This window comes from Microcaecilia unicolor, chromosome 11 (assembly GCF_901765095.1).
Source record: "Microcaecilia unicolor chromosome 11, aMicUni1.1, whole genome shotgun sequence".
Classification (NCBI taxonomy): domain Eukaryota; kingdom Metazoa; phylum Chordata; class Amphibia; order Gymnophiona; family Siphonopidae; genus Microcaecilia; species Microcaecilia unicolor.
Genome location: NC_044041.1, coordinates 181,164,563 through 181,185,426, shown reverse-complemented (window position 1 = coordinate 181,185,426; position 20,864 = coordinate 181,164,563). Strand labels below are relative to the sequence as shown.

General features: G+C 45.4%; 1 protein-coding gene across 4 annotated transcripts in view; it reads left to right on the top strand.

Moving 5' to 3' along the window:
* LOC115479816 (serine/threonine-protein kinase PAK 4-like) overlaps nucleotides 1-20,864 on the top strand; it is a 309,742-nt gene that overhangs the window by 270,818 nt on the left and 18,060 nt on the right. For 3 of the 4 annotated variants that reach the window (XM_030218033.1, XM_030218031.1, XM_030218032.1), the window contains 2 exons: nucleotides 4,237-4,290; nucleotides 6,861-7,079. In XM_030218033.1, coding sequence (XP_030073893.1) covers nucleotides 6,879-7,079 — 201 coding nt within the window. In that variant the 5' untranslated portion in view covers nucleotides 4,237-4,290; nucleotides 6,861-6,878. Of the gene's footprint in view, nucleotides 1-4,236; nucleotides 4,291-4,324; nucleotides 4,440-6,860; nucleotides 7,080-20,864 lie in introns of those variants that run through there. The other variant, XM_030218034.1, reaches the window with a different exon arrangement.

Sequence of the window (20,864 nt, the reverse complement as noted above, 5' to 3'; positions counted from 1 at the left end):
AAATAATGTTCAGTTACCCAAAGAAATGTCCTTTTCTCTCGGAGCTTCTCAGACAGTGCATGCAAATAGATCTTATACATATATTCATTGGGGAAATCCTGAAAACCCGACTGGGTTGCGTCCTGTGAGGACCAAGGTTTCCCACCCCGTTCTAGAATCTGTGATTGCGCTCTTCCAGACTGGATGGTCATAGCTAAAATGCTAAGGGAGAGTTTGAGAGCACATGGAGTAAAGTACAGAGGAGACTGTTGCTAAAAGTGGGGAGAGTAGGAAGCAGAGAGGTGACAGTGTGGCCAGGCAGTGTTTGAGATGGAGCAATTAATTAGCAGCTGAGGCTGCCTGGCAGGTTGCAGATTTTGTAATCAGCTGGAACGTATAGCAAAAATGCAGTCACTTAGCTGCATCTGTTTGTCAGGTTACGCAAAGAACCTGGGAACTGTTTAGGATATAATGAGTAGAGGCTGACCCAAGTTTCAGTTACGGTACCGAAACTGGCGCAGAATTGATTTATTTATAACATTTTTATCCCACATTTTCCCACCTGTTTGCAGGCTCAATGTGGCTTACATAGTTCCGTAAGTGGTGATTACCATTTCCGGAGAGGAGAAATGCATAGTTGAGGAAGAGGAGACAGAGTGGATTACTAACCTACCCTTGCTCACGCTTCTCCTACTCCCCTCATTCGTGCCCATCTCTACCTATTTATTTCGTTTATTTTCTCTGATAATACTCAACTTATTTTTCTTCATCGATACTATGTAATCAGAATTACTACGTAAGCCACATTGAACCTGCTTTGAGCGGGAAAGCGCGGGGTACTAGTGTAATAAATGAATAAATCACTCCTGCTCTAAACAGAGTGTTCCAAATAAATGCTTTTGATAAGAAAGTTTAGCAGGAATTGTAAATTTTGGGATGATACACTCCTTAGGAGTAGACTGGAGTGGAATGGTTAGGGCAGAGCTGCGATCCTGGGGAACTGGGTTCAATTCCCACTGCAGCTCCTTGTGACCCTGGGCAAGTCACTTAACCCTCCATTGTCTCAGGTACAAAAAAAACCGCCTAAGTTTGTGAACCCACTTTGGGACAGAGAAAGTACCTGTATATAATGTGTACAGCGTTGCATATGCCTAGTAGTGCAATAGAAATGATAAGTAATAGTAGTAGAATTAGCCTTTCTGAGGAAATATGACATCAGCTGTCACTCCAAATGTGCAAAGTCAGCCATTGCAAAAGCACTGTGACTTTGTTTCAGTTTTCATTAGCTGAGGTCTGTGTGCGGAGGCTATTTTGCTTGGAGGTAAAAAAAAAAAAAAAAATGCCTTTCATTATTTAAATGAAATATATTCTGACTTGGATACTATTTGGGTTATTCTAAAGAATTTCCAGGCTCTGTTGGGTATAATGAAGATGCAGCGTTTTAATCAAATTTGTGACTTGCAGAAGTTAGGTTCTATGAGAGAGGAACCTACTACTACTTAACAGTTCTAGAGCGCTACTAGGGTTACATAGTAACATAGTAACATAGTAGATGACGGCAGAAAAAGACCTGCACGGTCCATCCAGTCTGCCCAACAAGATAACTCATATTTGCTGCTTTTTGTGTATACCCTACTTTGATTTGTACCTATGCTCTTCAGGGCACAGACCGTATAAGTCTGCCCCGCACTATCCCCGCCTCCCAACCACCATCCCCGCCTCCCACCACCGGCTCTGGCACAGACCGTATAAGTCTGCCCAGCACTATCCCCGCCTCCCAACCACCAGCCCCACCTCCCAACCACCAGCTCTGGCACAGGCACAGACCGTATAAGTCTGCCCAGCACTATCCTCACCTCCCCAGCCCTGCCTCCCAACCCCGGCTCTGGCACAGACCGTACAAGTCTGTCCAGCACTATCCCCGCCTCCCAACCACCAGCCCCACCTCCCAACCACCAGCTCTGGCACAGGCACAGACCGTATAAGTCTGCCCAGCACTATCCTCACCTCCCCAGCCCTGCCTCCCAACCCCGGCTCTGGCACAGACCGTACAAGTCTGTCCAGCACTATCCCCGCCTCCCAACCACCAGCCCCACCTCCCAACCACCAGCTCTGGCACAGGCACAGACCGTATAAGTCTGCCCAGCACTATCCTCACCTCCCCAGCCCTGCCTCCCAACCCCGGCTCTGGCACAGACCGTACAAGTCTGTCCAGCACTATCCCCGCCTCCCAACCACCAGTCCCGCTTCCCACCACCGGCTCTGGCACAGACCGTATAAGTCTGCCCAGCACTATCCCTGCCTCCCACCACCAGCTCTGGCACAGACCGTATAAGTCTGCTCAGCCCTATTCCCGCCTCCCACCACCGGCTCTGGCACAGACCGTATAAGTCTGCCCAGCCCTATTCCCGCCTCCCAACCACCAGCCCCGCCTCCCGATCTTGACTAAGCTCCTGAGGATCCATTCCTTCGGCACAGGATTCCTTTATGCTTATCCCACGCATGTTTGAATTCCGTTACTGTTTTCATTTACGCAGCGCTGTACAAATTAACCTGCAGTGATTATTTTCAAGTAAAAGTACTACTCAGCTTATGGTGTTAGTAGGGAAATGATATGTATTGCCCTTGGTTGTAATTTTTTTCAGAGCATATAGTTCTCAAGTTCAGTAACATCAGTGTGGGGTTTTTTTTTTATTCTGTATTATGCATCAGGCTGGTATAATGTTTGCAGTGTAGACCAGTGTCTACACTCATTTTACCACATTGTAATAAGACTCAATATCATGTTTGTCCATCAGTTTTATAATTAAATACAAAAGAGGAAACATCTCAGTGCTATTTTCTCTTGTTAAAAAGCTAGTAATCATGGTTGTTTTTTCCTTTGTTTTTTTAAATGTTCTCACAAAGTTCCTGTCTTGGAAGGTATTGAATTACATCTTCATTAACTTGGGAACCTAAATGTGCCAGACTGACTTACTGAGAAGTCCTTGTTAAAATGGCTGTCCCAGTTGTCAGCTTGTGCTATTGCAGTTCCTGGGACTGTAGGATAATCTCCAGTGGGTTTAGCAGAGGGCTGCAGCCTGGAAGCGCCAACAATCCCCAGCTGGCCTCATTGGTACACTTTCACACAACCAATCTTTAGTTTTTGGTTTTGGTTTCGGTCAAACGATAAGTTTCGGATTAAGTTTCGGTTTCGGCTGAAACTGAACCCCCCCCCCCCCCCCTTCCCCTTTTTGTCAGCCTCTAATATTGAGATGCTAAAATCAAACTAGCAGCTGGGGCTGCCTGGCAAGGTGCAAGTTTTCTAATTAAATAGAAGTCCTTTTGAAAACACAGCCACACATCTGTTTGGCAGGCTGCACAGAGGACCTAAGGGCAGATGTTGCTGGATATTTAGATTATTACCAAGTCCTGTATTTAGACATGGGAAGGGTGGGGGCTTCAGAGAACTAGGTGGGGAAACTTGTAAGCTCTTATAGCCAGGCTGGTGCAGTGAAGATTCTTCTGGATGGGAAGAAATCTTGCTGGTGGTGCACTTTGTGGCTGGCGGCTCTAGGTATCTTTATTGGTGCACGAGTTGCAGGGTTGTTTCTTCTGCTATCATTATCCTGTTACTATGAGATGTCAAGGGAGGCAGCCTTCAGTCCCAGCAAACCCTGGTCCACTTGGGTTTTCAGGATATCCCTAACGAGCATGCATAAGAGAGAAGAGAGATTTCCATAAAACTGAAACAATGTGCATCTATCTCATGCATGTATCTGGAGAACCCAAGTAGATTGGTCTCAAGGTCTGGAGGATGCCTACCTCTGAGAGGGGCTAGTAACAGCAGACTAAATTGGCATTTGAACCCTATTCTTAAATTTGTCTTTACTACACTTAAGCATCTATGTGACATCTGGATGTCACAATCATTCTGTTCACCAGTCAGAACAAATTTATTTTTCCCAGTTCTGCTGTTTGCAGTTACCGAGCTTGTTAAACAGCTTGTGCTGTCTGTGGACTTTGAGCAGCTTCATAATTTGAAATCCTCAGTGATGAAACTCCAAAAGTGGATTGTACTCCATCGCTTACCATTTTAACAAAAACACTTGGGACAAATGTGTGCAATAAAAGGAATGTACTGATTCACTTTTAAGCTATAGAGTTCTTCCTCTCTCAGAATAAAACCACTGCAGTTCAGACTTTTTTTTTTTTTTTACTCTGTAAAGATGCTAGTGTCATGTATTTGACCTGTGTGTATAATCTTTTCTACTGCAGGTATCACCGTTGCTGTCCTGGATGTGACTCGAGACCCTGCTCTGCCATCTGCAGGTACTGCTGTTGGCTTTTGCTCTCCGCTCTCCCTCCTGTGGGTGTCGCTCTTGCTGTCCCAGATGTGGCTCCTAGCTCTGTGCACTTCCTACTGCAGACGCCACCCACTGTCTTAGACGTGACTTTTGACCCTGCTCTGCCATCTGCAGGTACTCCTGTTGGCTTTTGCTCTCCGCTCTCCCTCCTGTGGGTGTCGCTCTTGCTGTCCCAGATGTGGCTCCTAGCTCTGTGCACTTCCTACTGCAGACGCCACCCACTGTCTTAGACGTGACTTATCATGGTTCTGCGGTTCCATAATGGCGGTGCTATGCACTGCCATACAGAAAACGTGGGTTCTACTTATGTATCAGGTCTTTTGACACTCAGGACAGGCAGGGCTAGGGATGGCAGGGCTCATGGCACCCCTGGGTTGGAAGAGTCATGATAATCATGAAATGGTGATACCCAGTAGCTGGATTAAGGGATTAAGGACCACGATTGTAGGATTCAGATGCTTGGCCCCTGGCCAAAAACTGTTGTGACCTAAAGTAAACTGGGAGGGGATAAAAAATAGTACAAAAATCCCTGTTTAGTTGTGAACAAGGTACTAGAACCCCAGTCCTCAGTTCAGTTAAATTACTACTAATTTCCATCAGGACTGCGGAATCTGTACACCAAACCCTTGACTCCAACTGCATTATTTTTGTAATGTCCGACTTTGATTCTTAGGCTTTAAATTTTTTGTTCTGGATCTAACGTACTGGTAAATATTTACCAGTACTTTAGATCCAGGACAAATATATATCTTTTAAGTATAAAATGATAAATTTATCATATATGTGACCGTCTCTGTGGAAAAGCTACCTAGGTCTCCAGGAACAAAAAATGAGGTTTTAATGAATTCTGCTAGAGCAAACAATTTGTAATACAACAGTCTAAATCCGATTTTTTAAATCAGTTTCATCAAGAAACAAGTTATCAATAGAAATCAAACAAAATAAAACATGGAAAAGAAAATAAGATGATACCTTTTTTTATTGGACATAACTTAATACAGTTCTTGATTAGCTTTCGAAGGTTGCCCTTCTTCCTCAGATCGGAAATAAGCAAATGTTGGTAGATGACAGTATATATAAAGTGGGTTCCTAGCCCATTATAAACCATAAAGCTGTATGTCTCTGTTGATCACCCTCCCCTCACCTATCCTGTTAGAATATCAATGATATGCTTTGATGTCCCCATGCAAACCTCCTACCCACCCCCATCCTCCCACCCTGTCAGACTGTCATAGTAATGCTTGAATGTTTTCACTTATATACACTGTCAGCTAGCACATTTGCTTATTTCCGATCTGACGAAGAAGGGCAACCTTCGAAAGCTAATCAAGAAATGTATTAAGTTACGTCCAATAAAAAAGGTATCATCTTATTTTCTTTTCCATGTTTTATTTTGTTTGATTTCTATTGATAACCTTTAAGAGTGGACTAACATGGCTACCACACTCCTCTAATCAAGAAACAAGAAAACATTTTATACAAAATAACAAGAATACAAATAGAAGAAATATTTTAAAAAATTCAATTCCACATCAATGGGAGGATTGACAAAAGAAATAAAGAAACCCCCATCCTTTTTTATGTGAATTTTTTTTTAAGTTACAGAAGTTCAAATGTAACTTTTTCAGACTGTTTATGGACCCTATGACATGAAAAAACAGCCATTCTCAACATTTTGGATCTGAGACTTTAGTCACCTTTCCCAATGATTGTCACATATTACAATGTTGTAAGTTTTTATTTTGAAGCTGGAGTCTGAGTTGTTACATTTTTGCTGATTCTGCTAAATTTGCTTCCGACTCCAACTCCACAGCTCTGATTTCTAAATCGCTACTAGATATATTTACCAGTACGGAATTCAAACATGCGTACCAGGTAACGGAATTCAAGCATGCGTGAGATAGGCATAAAGGAATCCTGTGCAGAAGGAATGGATCCACAGAAGCTTAGCTGAAATTGGGTGGCGGGGAGAAGAGGGGTTGATGGTTGAGAGGCTAGGATAGGGGAGAGCAGACTTTTATACGGGGTCTGTGCCAGAGCCGGTGATGGGAGGCGGGACTGGTGGTTGGGAGGCGGGAAATACTGCTGGACAGACTTATACGGTCTGTGCCCTGAAAAAGACAGGTACAAATCAAGGTAAAGTATACACATATGAGTTTATCGTGGGCAGACTAGATGGACCGTGCAGGTCTTTTTCTGCCGTCATCTACTATGTTACTATATACACAGCACTGTACACAAAACACGTATGAGACAAACCCTTCTCAACAGCGCTTACAATCTATTCAAGACAGAACAAATAAAGGATTGGGGAGTTGTCTATTGTGGGAATGATTAAAACAGACATGGGTACTTAACAGGTGAACAGAGGTTTAGAATTGAGAGCAAAAAGCTGGCCTGAAAAACTGCAAGGTATATTGTTTTCTGTTCTTCCTTTTGTAAGTATCACTAGTGTGCTTTCCTCTGCGCTTCACCTCTCGTGAATATTTCACCTGTCTTTGATGGGACTCAGCCTCTCTTTTCCTCCCCCTGCAGGTTTCTGCCGCTGTCAACATGTTTAGTAAAAAGAAGAAACGTGTTGAGATCTCAGCGCCTTCGAACTTCGAGCACCGTGTCCACACGGGCTATGACGAAGAGGAACAGAAGTTTACGGGGTTGCCGCGACAATGGCAAAGCCTCATCGAGGAGTCGGCCAAACGGCCCAAGCCGCTGGTGGACCCGGTGTGCATCACGACCATCCAGCAGGGACAGAAGGTTTGTTACTGCAACACTTTCTTTATGCTTTGTGATCAAATTAATTCATGAATTGTAGCTGTGGTAGAATGACACAAATCGTTCACTTTTAACTATAACGTGTAAAATAAGACTGTGAACGTCTGACTGCACCTTTCACCGTAATCGGACGTTGAGGCAAGTTACGGTTCTTGAACTTCATGTGTATATTTAGCCGGTTCCACCAGGATCTGTTCAACAGTTTGCAAAAACATGTTTAAAAAAAAAATCCCATAGCGGCATTTGTCACGTGTGAAAATGTAAATCTGGAGGGTCATAGTGTACCAAAAATGTATAATAGACTGGTTGGGATTTTGAAATATCCCTAATGAATATGCATCTCAACACCAATGAGTATCCTAATTACAATGTAGTTACACATAAATAATATTACACTACTGGTAACCACTATACTCTCTTAAATTTGTATTCAAAAATGCTTTATTAAACACTGCTTTAATCCTTCTTTGCATACTATGCATCCCTTTGTAAAACCCACTTATCTCCCCACTGCTCCCAAATTCCATTCATACCACGCTCACACACTATCTAAACAGAGCCACAGGTCAGGATATTACTATTCAGATGTTACTGTTCAAAACATACATATAAGTATTTTCAAACTCTTCTTCAAACTTAACCTGTGTTAACATAGAAGCTTTGCACAGAAACCTATAAGGATGGTCATATTTCCCATTAGCAGTCCCATCTTTATTACTTAAACGATGTCATTCAATTGTAGATCCAGTGCTCAAAATCATTGTTAGAAATGTTCATTCAACGTTCCGAGCTGTACTCGGCGATACAATTTGCCATAGCGTCACAAATTTTTGCTTCTTGCATCTCGTAAAACGAGGAGTTGCAGATCCGAACTGCGTCGTCAAATAAAACTTACGAGCGGGCCCTCTTCCTTGCCTTCGCTGTGCTTGAGCTCAACGTCCTCATACAGACAGTGTCAGCACCCAAACTGTTTAGATAGTGTGTGAGCGTGGTATGAATGGAATTTGGGAGCAGTGGGGGAGGCAAGTGGGTTTTACAAAGGGATGCATATTATGTAAAGCAGGATTGTAGCAGTGTTTAATAAAGCATTTTTGAATAAAAATTTTAGAGAGCATAGTTAGTGGTTGCTAGTAGTGTAATAATGAATATGCATGAGATCTGTATGCTGCTTATTATGGTTTCAGGTGCTGAATGCAGCCACTTTATTCTGTCGGAGATAGCTGCTTTATCTGCTTTTTTAAAATATCTTCACCCAGATAGGGACCCTATTTTACACTGAATCCCATTTTTCATTAGGAACAACAGCATTGGCATATTAATTTATCATATGCTTTCTTTTCATAGAAAATAGGGCAGTCTTTTTAATATTTTTTACTTTTCATTTTGTACAGTTTTTGCTATTCATGTAAAGATAGACCCCCCTCCCCCAACATCAAACTTTGGGGGGGGGGGGGGGTAAAAAGAAAAACCTCCTGCTTATTCCATCCGTGGTTTCAAAGGGAGCACGGGTGACACCAGTCACTCCTCCACCGTTACCTTAATCCAAAAGGGTGCCAGCCTCAGGTCAGCTGGGGCAAGGCAAGAGCCACCTTTGGATCCATGGATAGGGGCGAAAGGAGCCTTTTATACCCATTTATATTAATTATTGATTGCAATCAGTTGGGGGAGAGGGGGGACTGGTCTATGACCTTGTTTTACCACACACTGTCGGAAAATACCATACACGAAAAGAAAACAGCAAAACCGTAATGAAAAAGAGACACAAAGCTCCCCCACCAACAAAATGATAAAATCTGCTGCAAGTCCCAATATACCAAATATTTTTGATTCAGCAATCAGATACTTACAAGACACTAGTGGGGGAATTCTGTATTTGGCGCAGAAAAGCGTTCTATTGGAAGGCGTGTCGTGAAGGGGCATAATGGAACGGGGCGCCCACGTTTTCCTGAGGGCGTCCTCGCGAAGGGGCGGGGAAACCCGTATTATCGAAACAAGATGGGTTTCCATCTTTTGTTTCGATAATACGGTCGGGGACGCCCAAATCTCAACATTTAGGTCGACCTTAGAGATGTTCATCCCCGGTTTTTGGCGATAATGGAAACCGAGGACTCCCATCTCAAAAACGACCAATTTCAACTCATTTGGTCGTAGGAGGAGCCAGCATTTGTAGTGCACTGGTCCCCCTGACATGCCAGGACACCAACCGGGCACCCTAGGGAGCACTGCAGTGGACTAACTGATGCACTAAGTGAATGGAAAAAGCCCTTCCCTTACCGATCCCTTAGCGATTCGGAAAGGAACGGGCATGCATGAAGGAAATCGTATGCAAATGAGCTGCTCGCTGTTAGCTCATTTGCACACAATTTCCTTCCTAAGGAGGGGAAGCCAGTGCAGAGCAGCCAAAGACTTCTTCATATATGCAGACAAGCTGCGTGTATAACAACCGTCTACAACCTTAAATAAATTGCCATCTACAACCTTAGAAAATACAAGTCCAGGTGAAAACGTCCAAGTGCTCATCAGGGACTTTTTTTTTTTTTTTTTTTTTTAGAGTATGGGTGAAGGACGTCCTTTGCTATGCCTCAGTCCCTGTGACGGCAGTTGAGGACGTCCAAAATGTGTATGCTTCTGTGAGAAGGACATCCATGCCTTTGCTATGCCTCCGACACCCTCTTTATTTATTTGGATTTTGGATCACAAGTAGCAGCAGTGGGATTTGAACCGGCCACGTCTGGATTGCAGGACCAGTGCTCTAACCACTAGGCCACTCCTCCACTCCCTTGAAATTTGGCCGCCCCTGTGGGGGGGCGGGGGCAGTTCAGGACGTCCAAAATGTTTGAAAGAAGGACATCCACGCCTTCGCTATGTCTCCGCTGACACACACAAACCTCTCCCCCCCCCCCCCCCCCAGGGACCTGCATACTGCTGTGATAGACCGGAGTATCAGACATTTCAGGCTGGCAAAAAAAGTTTTTAAAGTTGTTTTTTTTTCGTGGTGGGAGGTGGTTTGTGACCACTGGGGGAGTCGGGAGGTCATCCCTGATTCCCTCCGGTAGTCATCTGGTCAGTTCCGGCACCTTTTTGAGGCTTGGTCGTAAGAAAAAATGGACCAAGTAAAGTCACCCAAGTGCTCGTCAGGGATGCCCTTCTTTTTTCCACTATCGCTGGAGGATGCTCATCTGTTAGGCACGCCCCAGTCCCGCCTTCGCTATGCCTCCGACACGCCCCCGGGAACTTTCTTTTTCGAAAATAAGCCTGTAAGTGTTCTTCGTGCAGATCTGCAAAGGGGGTGTGGCCATGGGAGGGGCATGGACAGGTCAGAGGCGTTCCCTTAAAATGCGCGCAGTGTGTTAGAATGGTGCGGATCCACGCCCAACTTGTGCATCAGGATTTACACCTCATTTCAGTTGGGCGCAGATCCCGGTGCTACGCCAATTAAGTATGTATGTTAAAAAAAAAAAAAAGGGGCGAAAAACAGAGAGTCTATTTAGATCCACACCAGAAGTAAATGCAAAGTCAAAAGCAGGTCTAAAAGTAGTCCAGAATAAGCATCTTTATTAAAAGTCACCCAACGTGGTCCATGTTTTGCCCACACATGGGCTGCTTCAGGGATACAATACTATAAATATGGTTTATTAGTATTTATAGTACCTGAAGCAGCCCATGTGTGGGTGAAACATGGACCACGTCGGGTCACTTTTAATATAGACGCTTATTCTGTACAACTTTTAGACCCACTTTGTCCTTTGTATGTTAAAAAAAAATACAAATAGGGAAAGGGGACATCCTCTCTGCCATTTGAATCCCATAGGCCCAGATGCACAAAACCTAACGAGCCCACAACTTGCGTTTTAAACTGGTTCCAGCCAGTTTAAAACGCAAGTAGTTCACCCCGGGCATGCACTAAGGGCATTTTCCCTGCCACGGTAGCAGGCAACGAAAACGGAATGCAAATGATTGAAAAGCTATTATAATGAGCTGCACTACCGTTGCAGCCCATTATAATGAGATGCACTACCATTTTTCCGATTCCCTTACCGTAGGAACCCTAACGAGATCTCTGACCTCTTGTTAGGGCTCCTGTGAGGGAATCGGAAAGGAAAAGGGCCCCCAAAAAAGGTAAAAAAGAAAAAAAAAAAGCAGGGAGCGCACGTGAGGGGCGTCCTTTAAGGACGTACTCTCCCTGCGCTTCTGAGAGACGTCTTTTTTTTCGCATTTTTTTTTTTTAGCTCTGCCGGCGCTGGTGTTTTTTCCCCCCTTCTATTTTGTCTTCGCCGCCCCTCCACAGCAAAACTTTTATGTTTTCCTGGTTGCCGGAGAATCGGGACGTCCCTTTAGATTAGGCTCCTCTTCTTGGTCTCTTCAGCCAATCAGAGCGCGTTTCGCTGACAACAGCCAGCTAAGCCCGCTTTGATTGGCTGAAGAGACCAGGAAGAGGAGCCTAATCTAAAGGGACGTCCCGATTCTCCGACTCAGGTACCGAAGGACTAGAGAATGCAAGTGAGCTACAACGAGTAGCTCATTTGCATTCCCTATCGTTGATGCATTCCCCTTCCCTACCGATTCGCTATGGAATCGGTAGGGAACGGGAATTACCAATGTCTTTAATGCATCTGGGCCTCAGTCCTTTATCCCAGATTCTGAAACATCACTTCTCTCCTTCCGTTTTTTTTTTTCCCAGTCTTCTCTCTGTCCAGTCCTTCCTCTTCTCTCTCTGTTCCTCTGATCACATTTCTGTGTGGATACTTGATCTCTTGTTGAAACTCCTCCCCTCAAAAAAACAAACAAACAGTTACACAGATATACAGTGGGGGAAATAAGTATTTGATCCCTTGCTGATTTTGTAAGTGTGCCCACTGACAAAGACATGAGCAGCCCATAATTGAAGGGTAGGTTATTGGTAACAGTGAGAGATAGCACATCACAAATTAAATCCGGAAAATCACATTGTGGAAAGTATATGAATTTATTTGCATTCTGCAGAGGGAAATAAGTATTTAATCCCTCTGGCAAACAAGACCTAATACTTGGTGGCAAAACCCTTGTTGGCAAGCACAGCGGTCAGACGTCTTCTGTAGTTGATGATGAGGTTTGCACACATGTCAGGAGGAATTTTGGTCCACTCCTCTTTGCAGATCATCTCTAAATCATTAAGAGTTCTGGGCTGTCGCTTGGCAACTCGCAGCTTCAGCTCCCTCCATAAGTTTTCAATGGGATTAAGGTCTGGTGACTGGCTAGGCCACTCCATGACCCTAATGTGCTTCTTCCTGAGCCACTCCTTTGTTGCCTTGGCTGTATGTTTTGGGTCATTGTCGTGCTGGAAGACCCAGCCACGACCCATTTTTAAGGCCCTGGCGGAGGGAAGGAGGTTGTCACTCAGAATTTACGGTACATGGCCCCATCCATTCTCCCATTGATGCGGTGAAGTAGTCCTGTGCCCTTAGCAGAGAAACACCCCCAAAACATAACATTTCCACCTCCATGCTTGACAGTGGGGACGGTGTTCTTTGGGTCATAGGCAGCATTTCTCTTCCTCCAAACACGGCGAGTTGAGTTCATGCCAAAGAGCTCAATTTTTGTCTCATCTGACCACAGCACTTTCTCCCAATCACTCTCGGCATCATCCAGGTGTTCACTGGCAAACTTCAGACGGGCCGTCACATGTGCCTTCCGGAGCAGGGGGACCTTGCGGGCACTGCAGGATTACAATCCGTTATGTCGTAATGTGTTACCAATGGTTTTCGTGGTGATAGTGGTCCCAGCTGCCTTGAGATCATTGACAAGTTCCCCCCTTGTAGTTGTAGGCTGATTTCTAACCTTCCTCATGATCAAGGATACCCCACGAGGTGAGATTTTGCGTGGAGCCCCAGATCTTTGTCGATTGACAGTCATTTTGTACTTCTTCCATTTTCTTACTATGGCACCAACAGTTGTCTCCTTCTCGCCCAGCGTCTTACTGATGGTTTTGTAGCCCATTCCAGCCTTGTGCAGGTGTATGATCTTGTCCCTGACATCCTTAGACAGCTCCTTGCTCTTGGCCATTTTGTAGAGGTTAGAGTCTGACTGATTCACTGAGTCTGTGGACAGGTGTCTTTCATACAGGTGACCATTGCCGACAGCTGTCTGTCATGCAGGTAACGAGTTGATTTGGAGCATCTACCTGGTCTGTAGGGGCCAGATCTCTTACTGGTTGGTGGGGGATCAAATACTTATTTCCCTCTGCAGAATGCAAATAAATTCATATACTTTCCACAATGTGATTTTCCGGATTTAATTTGTGATGTGCTATCTCTCACTGTTACCAATAACCTACCCTTCAATTATGGGCTGCTCATGTCTTTGTCAGTGGGCACACTTACAAAATCAGCAAGGGATCAAATACTTATTTCCCCCACTGTATATATAGCCCCATGAATAAGAATGAAATTGAAATGTGGCCCCTTGAACAAGACGCTTGGACAGCTCTAGTGTATCACATTATAGGGTTTCTGAGCACATTTAAACAATTGTCCTTGAATCCTCACCAAAAAGAAGAGACATTCAGTGGCCGTGAGCACTCCAAGGTGCTGTGTGAATAGAAGGTTCATCCACAGTGCAGATGTTCTTGTTATCTGAATTTCCTGAGGCTAAAGCTCAGACAGAAAATGACTGAGTTGTGCAGAAAGTTTGTCCTGGATTCCACCGTGCGCCTGGAGGCGGAGTGAAAAGGGATGTGGGGGAGCCATCTGCTGCCTTGGACAGTTAATGCTGAGGTATGTGAGCAGAGACACGGTCAGTGAGGCGGCGACTGGCTCTGCTCTGCGCTCAACTACCACTTGCATGGAAAGTAATGTCATGTTTGATTCCAAAGCTCAATCTCCCCCTATTGCAATTACAGAGGGCACGAGCCATGTTTCTTACAAGTATATTTATTTTGTTCCTCCTCCTCGGTTTTAATTGCAGGGAGTGTCCTCTCTGTGGTTTGGGGTAAATGTTAGTAGCTGAATTTGGTACAGAGACGTTTGGAGGGGCGTGTGTAGTGGTAGGAAATGCGGGCAATGTTTGGAGGGCCGTGTGTAGGGGGAGGGAAAGTTGTGTGTAGAAAGAAGAGCCAGTGTGTGTCAGATAAGCATTCTTACCCAAATGATATTGGGCTCTTATACAAGTGACTTTAGGGTAATACAGAAAGCTGCCTGTTGAGCCACTGAGCACGTGGCTTCTAATGCAGGTTTCTGGCAAAAAGTTACTGCCCAGATGCAGGAATGAGAACTTTCAAATTACTGCCATGCAGTGGCGTACCAAGGGGGGGGGGGTGAGGCGGTCCGCCCCGGGTGCACGCCGCTGGGGGGTGCCCCAGCGCGCGCCTGCTGCAAGAGTTCGCTAACTTCTCTCGTTCGCTGCAGCTCACTCTGCCCCGGAACAGGAGCTGCAGCGAACGAACAAAGTTAGTAAACTCGCAGCAGGCGCGCGCTGCGGCACCTGGGGGGGGGGTCTTTCGCCGGGGGGGGCGCTGCACCTGGGGGGCGGGGTGCCGCCCCAGGTGTCCGCCCCCCTAGCAACCCCAGTGCTGCCATGTTAAAAAGTGCAGACTTGTCAGAATAAATAGTAATCTGCAGCTCATTGCTAAAGTGTCCCCCCTTCCTGTCAGGTCATGAGCGGTGATTACCTGCCTACGTACTGGCAGGTAAGTAGGATTAAAAAAAAAATTAATAATAATGCCATATGACAGGTCATCCTCCAACCCCCTCCCAACAAATATTCCTGGTGTTCAGTGGATCCCCCCACCTCTGTTCCTCCTGACCTCCCCCTCCTCTCAATCAAATAGTCCTGTGTCTAGTGGACCCCCACCCCCTCGATCTTCCCAAAAAATAGTCCTGATGTCTAGTGGCAACCCCAACTCCCCTCTCCCCACAGTTCCATTATATGGTCATCTCCTCACCCAACAACTAAATAAAGGGGAAATTCTCATATTTGGCAGATGGACCTTGGAGAAATGCATCTCTGACTCCTGCCTCCTCTTCAGGTTGCACTGGGGGAGTTGGGGGGGTGCCAGAGGGAATCACAGGGGTTTGATGGTGCCATTAGACACCAAGGCTATTTTTTTCTATATATATTTTTTTTTTTTGGGGGGGTAGGATGAATTAAGAGAGTCATTTCGTGTGGGGGGGGGGGGGGGTGGAATTGAGGACTGTTGGGTTTTCTACCCCTGTGCAACTACAGGAAGGTGAGCTAACTCTTCTACCCCTCCTCAGACCTGGCATTCAGGTTCCCACGTTGTGCTTGCCTTAAAATGTCTGCATCAAGGTAGAAGAACTATTAGCCTTGTTATTTTAATATGCTGTTCGCTGATGTCTACCACTCAAATTAACCTCTTGAGCTGAACCCCTTTCTGCATCATATGCCCAGTAACTGCATGCTTCTGCCTACGTTTTCTGCATCAGCCTCTTTGTATGATGGAAGGTGGTGGTGTATGTGCATTAGTGTGTATATGAGGGGAGAGAAACAATGGTATGTATATTGTGCAGAAGAAACATTTGTGTATATGAGATAAGGCACCAGTAACATGACAGGACGGGAGCTAGAGGAATGCCTGGCTGCATAGGACAACACATAAAAGCAAGTGCAAGGTCTTTGGTGAGGTCACATCTCATAAAACTTTGCTTCTCAGCCCTCTCCTGGAGACACACCCTGGCAAGCAAGTTTTCAGGATCATCACAGTGACTCTGCAACAGATTTGCATATAATGGATCTCTGAAGTATGCAAATGTATTTCACCTGCCTGGCTAGGTGTGCCTTCAGGAGAGGGTAGAGAACCGAGAGAGGGACAGAAATCTAACTTGTCCTCCCTGCAAGTAGTCTCTCCATCCCTATCCCTGGCCCACCCAGCCCTGCCCCGCCACACTGCATCACACCGCACCCTGCTGAACAGTCACCTTGACCTCCCCTCCCAAGAAAGTCAGATTCTATAAGCAGTGAAAATACTGGTAAAAGTAACATAAGTGCATTTTCTTCCGTACTCTGCTAAATACAAATTTTTAAAAAAGATGTACATTTTCAAAAAAGCAGCAGCACGTCCCCCTTTCCTCTCCATCCCCTTCTATCTCATATGCGCTTCCTCCTTTTCTCTTCCCCCCCTTGCCAATCTTTTTTTTCCAGCCCCCTCCCTCCACCCACACTCGATCCACCCTTTTTACTCCCCCTCCCACCCATCCATGACTCCACCCATCCACCTCCCCTCCCCCCCAGCACTGAGTGATAGTGCCCTCCCTACTACTACTACTACTACTTAACATTTCTAGAGCGCTACTAGGGTTACGCAGCGCTGTACAAATTAATAAATAAGGACGGTCCCTGCTCAGAAGAGCTTACAATCTAAAGGACGAAATGTCAAGTTGGGTAGTCTAGATCTCCTGAATAGAGGTGTTGTGATTAGATGCCGAAAGCGACATTGAAGAGGTGGGTTTTGAGCAATGTTTTGAAGATGGGTAGGGAGGGGGCCTGGCGTATGGGCTCATGGAGTTTGTTCCAAGCATGGGGTGAGGCGAGGCAGAAAGGGCGGAGCCTAGAGTTGGCGGTGGTGGAGAAGGGTACTGAAAGGAGGGATTTGTCTTGAGAGCGGAGGTTACTGGTAGGGACGTAAGGGGAGATGAGGGTAGAGAGGTAAGGAGGGGCTGCAGATCGAGTGCATTTGTAGGTTAGTAGGAGAAGCTTGAACTGTATGCGGTATCTGATCGGAAGCCAGTGAAGTGACTTGAGGAGAGGGGTGATATGAGTATATCGGTCAAGGCGGAAGATGAGACGTGCGGCAGAGTTCTGGATGGACTGAAGGGGGGGGGGGATAGGTGGCTAAGTGGGAGGCCGGTGAGGAGTAGGTTGCAGTAGTCAAGGCGAGAGGTAATGAGAGAGTGGATGAGAGTTCAGGTGGTGTGCTCAGAGAGGAAGGGGCGAATTTTGCTAATGTTGTAGAGGAAGAAGCGACAGGTCTTGGCTATCTGCTGGATATGTACCTTAATGCATTATGGTGGTCTAGTGGCCTCTTCAGGGTATGAAAAATCCCCGTTCTTTCCTGCTCGCTACCGCTGCTTCTTTAAAATGGCTGCTGAGACTTCAAGCAGTGACCTCACAAGACTTCCACAGAAGTCTCACAAAGCTGTCGCTTGAAGTCTCAGCAGCCATTTTGATAAAGCGGCAGCAGTGAGCGGATCAGCGACAGCAGGCAGGAAAGAGTGTGGATCTTCCTTGCTCTGAAGAGGACACTAGACCACCAGGGTACATTGAGGGTATGTTCAGGGAGGGCACCCTGAGGCTCTGCTCGGGAGGGGAGGCTTGCGTTTTCTTCCGCAGGAACCTCGTAGGACCTGGGTCCATCTCCGTGGGGTCCCCGCTAACCCTGTTCCTATGCAACTGTCTAGTAGAGAAGTATTGTTATAAAGGAGAAAAAGGCGGCCTGCACCTGACTATACTTGTAGGATCAGGCTTGGAAAACGTGTATGCGCAGGGGAGATACGATCCGCACGTTCAGATATCTAAAAGGTGTTACTACACAGGGAACCATCTCCAAGGGAAAGGAAGTGGCAGAAAGTAGGGCTTGTGGTAGCCCAAACTGTTGGAGGTATTTATTTTTTTCACTGGAAGGGTGGTGGAATGGACATTGGAAGGAAGCTAAAAGCCCACTTTTTTGATGCTGCTTTTAACTCCTAACCCTTATTCATTTATTCAGAAACCTTATTTTATCATCCTCACTTTAATATTCCCTTATCTCTTGTTTGGCCTGTTTGTCCTAATTAGATTGTAAGCTCTGTCGAGCAGGGACTGTCTCTTCATGTTCAAGTGTACAGCGCTGCGTACGTCTAGTAGCGCTATAGAAATGATAAGTAGTAGTAGTCTTTGGCATTCCAGAATCTTGCTGCTCTTTGGGGTTCTGCACGGAATCTTGCTACTCTTTGGGATTCCGGAATCTTGCTGCCCTTTGTCCTTATCCCTTATTTGTCCTGTTTGTCTGTCCTAATTAGATTGTAAGCTCTGTCGAGCAGGGACTGTCTCTTCATGTTCAAGTGTACAGCGCTGCGTACGTCTAGTAGCGCTATAGAAATGATTAGTAGTAGTAAGTAGGGAAAATAAAACCAGTGTTAGAATTAAAAGGGTATGGGATAAACCTACAGGGCTCTTTAGAGGATGGTAAGGGAGAGCAGTGGTTCAGGGAGAGCAGTGGTTCAACCCAAAATAGCAATAAAATGATTATACTATGCTTCTGAAAAGGCACCAGCCTGGGGGGGGGGGGGGGGGGGGGGGGGGGGGGTAGAGGAGGGTGGAACTTATCTGCACTGAGTGGCTGTTACAACATAACACTTTGTTAGACAGACTGGATGGGTCACTTAGTCTTTATCTGCTATCATTTACTTTGTAATGTGTATACTTACACCTTCTGGTACTTGGGGAATGACCTGCTTTCACTGATGATTGTGGGTGGATGGTGATAGTTTGTAAGGGGTGGGGGTAGTTGATGAACGTTTGTGAACGGTTGGGGCATTTGTGAGTGCTTGGTGCTGGAGGGATGAAGCATTTGTATTTTGTATGCGGTTGGGGGGGAGGGGGAATGCTGTTACTTAGTAGGGGGGTACTGTGATCCCGACACTGCTTCTCTGATCCCAATACGGGGAGTCATGCACAGCTTAACTTTGCCCAGGTTGCTGTGGAAACTGGAGTTGAGGACTTGAGAAAGAGAGAACAGGTTTATCCAGATAAATTTGGCAGCACAAGCCCTGGAGTTGGAACTCAGCCTGCAGAGTGCATGTGAAAAAATTCCTGGGGGCAGGAGCAGAGGAGTCCACTTGCCCGCTTCCTGGTAGCTCCTTTTTTTTGTCACAGCATTTTATTTCTTGGATTTCTGTAAATGAAATGGATGCCATTTCCTCCCTCCCTTCCTCTATCCATGCTGTATTTAAATGTCACCTGTTGCATATGTGCTTTGATTCAAGGGTGAACTCACGTTTTCTAAACTTTTAAAACACCAATATCTCTCTCCTGTGGGGTAAAATAGAGAGAACTGGCAGGCTTAGTATCTCTGTTTTTTTTTTTGCTAACTAGAATATATATTTGATTTTTTATTTATTTTTTGGTGCATTTACATCGTAACAGAGATCATGTGCCTATCTCAGCAGAGTTGGAGAGAGTGTTGCTAGTGATGTACTGTGATGTGTATATTAACGAATAGCTTTGTGTTTTAAACGTGGCTGTTTATGCATGGGGTGCTAATAGACAGACTGTAAATTAAATTAAATAAAATCTAAAATGGGATATTTCTTATGCAACTACGTGAAGTTAGAAACAGAGAACATGACAGCACCCAAGCTGCAAAGCACTCAAATACAAATCAACCTATGTGTCCAGCTTCTCCTACATAAGTACACAACTATGGAACGCACTACCCAAACGCCTTGAAAACAACATATGACCACCTAAACTTCTGGAAAGTACTGAAATAATTTGTTCAAAAAGGCATACCCTAGCGATCCAACCTAGATGCCTTAACCCAGCGGCATAACGAAACCAAAGCTAGAACTGGACATAATTTAACTCTTCCTCCTTACGATTCCCAATGAGCCTATCACACATGACCTTTGCTCTATCACTACCTCACTCTGTATTTGTTCAAACCGGTATTTGCGATCGCCTCTACGGTACTATGTAAGCCACATTGAGCCTGCAAATAGGTGGGAAAATGTGGGATACAAATGTAACAATAAATAATATAAGGGCGAAATGGCCATCCAGTCTGCCCATCCTCGGTAACCACTGTCTCTTCCTTTCCCTAAGAGTTCCCATGTGCCTGTCCCATGCTTTCTTATAGTCCTTGAGTCCACAACATCAACCGGGAGGTTATTCCACGCGTCCACTACCCTTTCTATGAAAAAGTATTTCTTAGATTACGCTGAGCCTATACACCTCTTAACTTCATCCTATGCCCTCTCATTCCAGAGTTTTCCTTCATTTGAAAAAGGCTCACTTCCTGTACATTAATGTCACTGAGGTATTTAAATGTCTCTATCATATCTCCTCTCTCCCGCCTTTCTTCCAGAGTATACATATTGAGGTCTCTTGAGGTCTACCAATATTTATTTCTTTATTTGCAGCATTTGTATCCCTCATTTTCCCACACATTAGCAGGCTCAATGTGGCTTACAAGTCACCGTATTTGGGAGCCCCAATATGGTAGATGTTTAAAAAAATACAAATAGAATCAGGGTAAGGGAAGGTAGAGGTAAATGGGAACAATAAATGACAAAGATATAAGAAATAACAGTGTCTTTTAAATCAGTGCAGAGTTGAGGTTGCTAATCAGAAACAGCAGGGTAGGCCTTACAAAACAAGGTCTTCAAAGTTCGCCTGAATTGTAGATGGTCGTGTATCGTTTTCACTGCTTTTGGTAATGCATCTGAGCCTCCAGGGAAAAACAACTGGGGCCGATATTCTGTCTACGGTGGCCAGCAGTTTTTGAGCCGCTGATGGTCACAGGATGCCGAGCCATGTCCAGGTTGGCTGTGACCCAGAAGGTCCACGGCATCAGTCAGCATTCAGTACTGGGACCCGCATAGTTAAGCAGGCAAAGATGGGACTGCCTTTTATGTGGTCCTATCTGCCCACTTAGCTATGTGGGCACCAGCACTGAATATGGCCAGTATCTGTATAACCACCAACTCCTTCCCGAACTCCGCTCATGGACCCTTCCATCACGAACCGCGCAGTGCTGCTGCAGTCAGAGGGGATATTCAGCCCCTCTTGGTATTT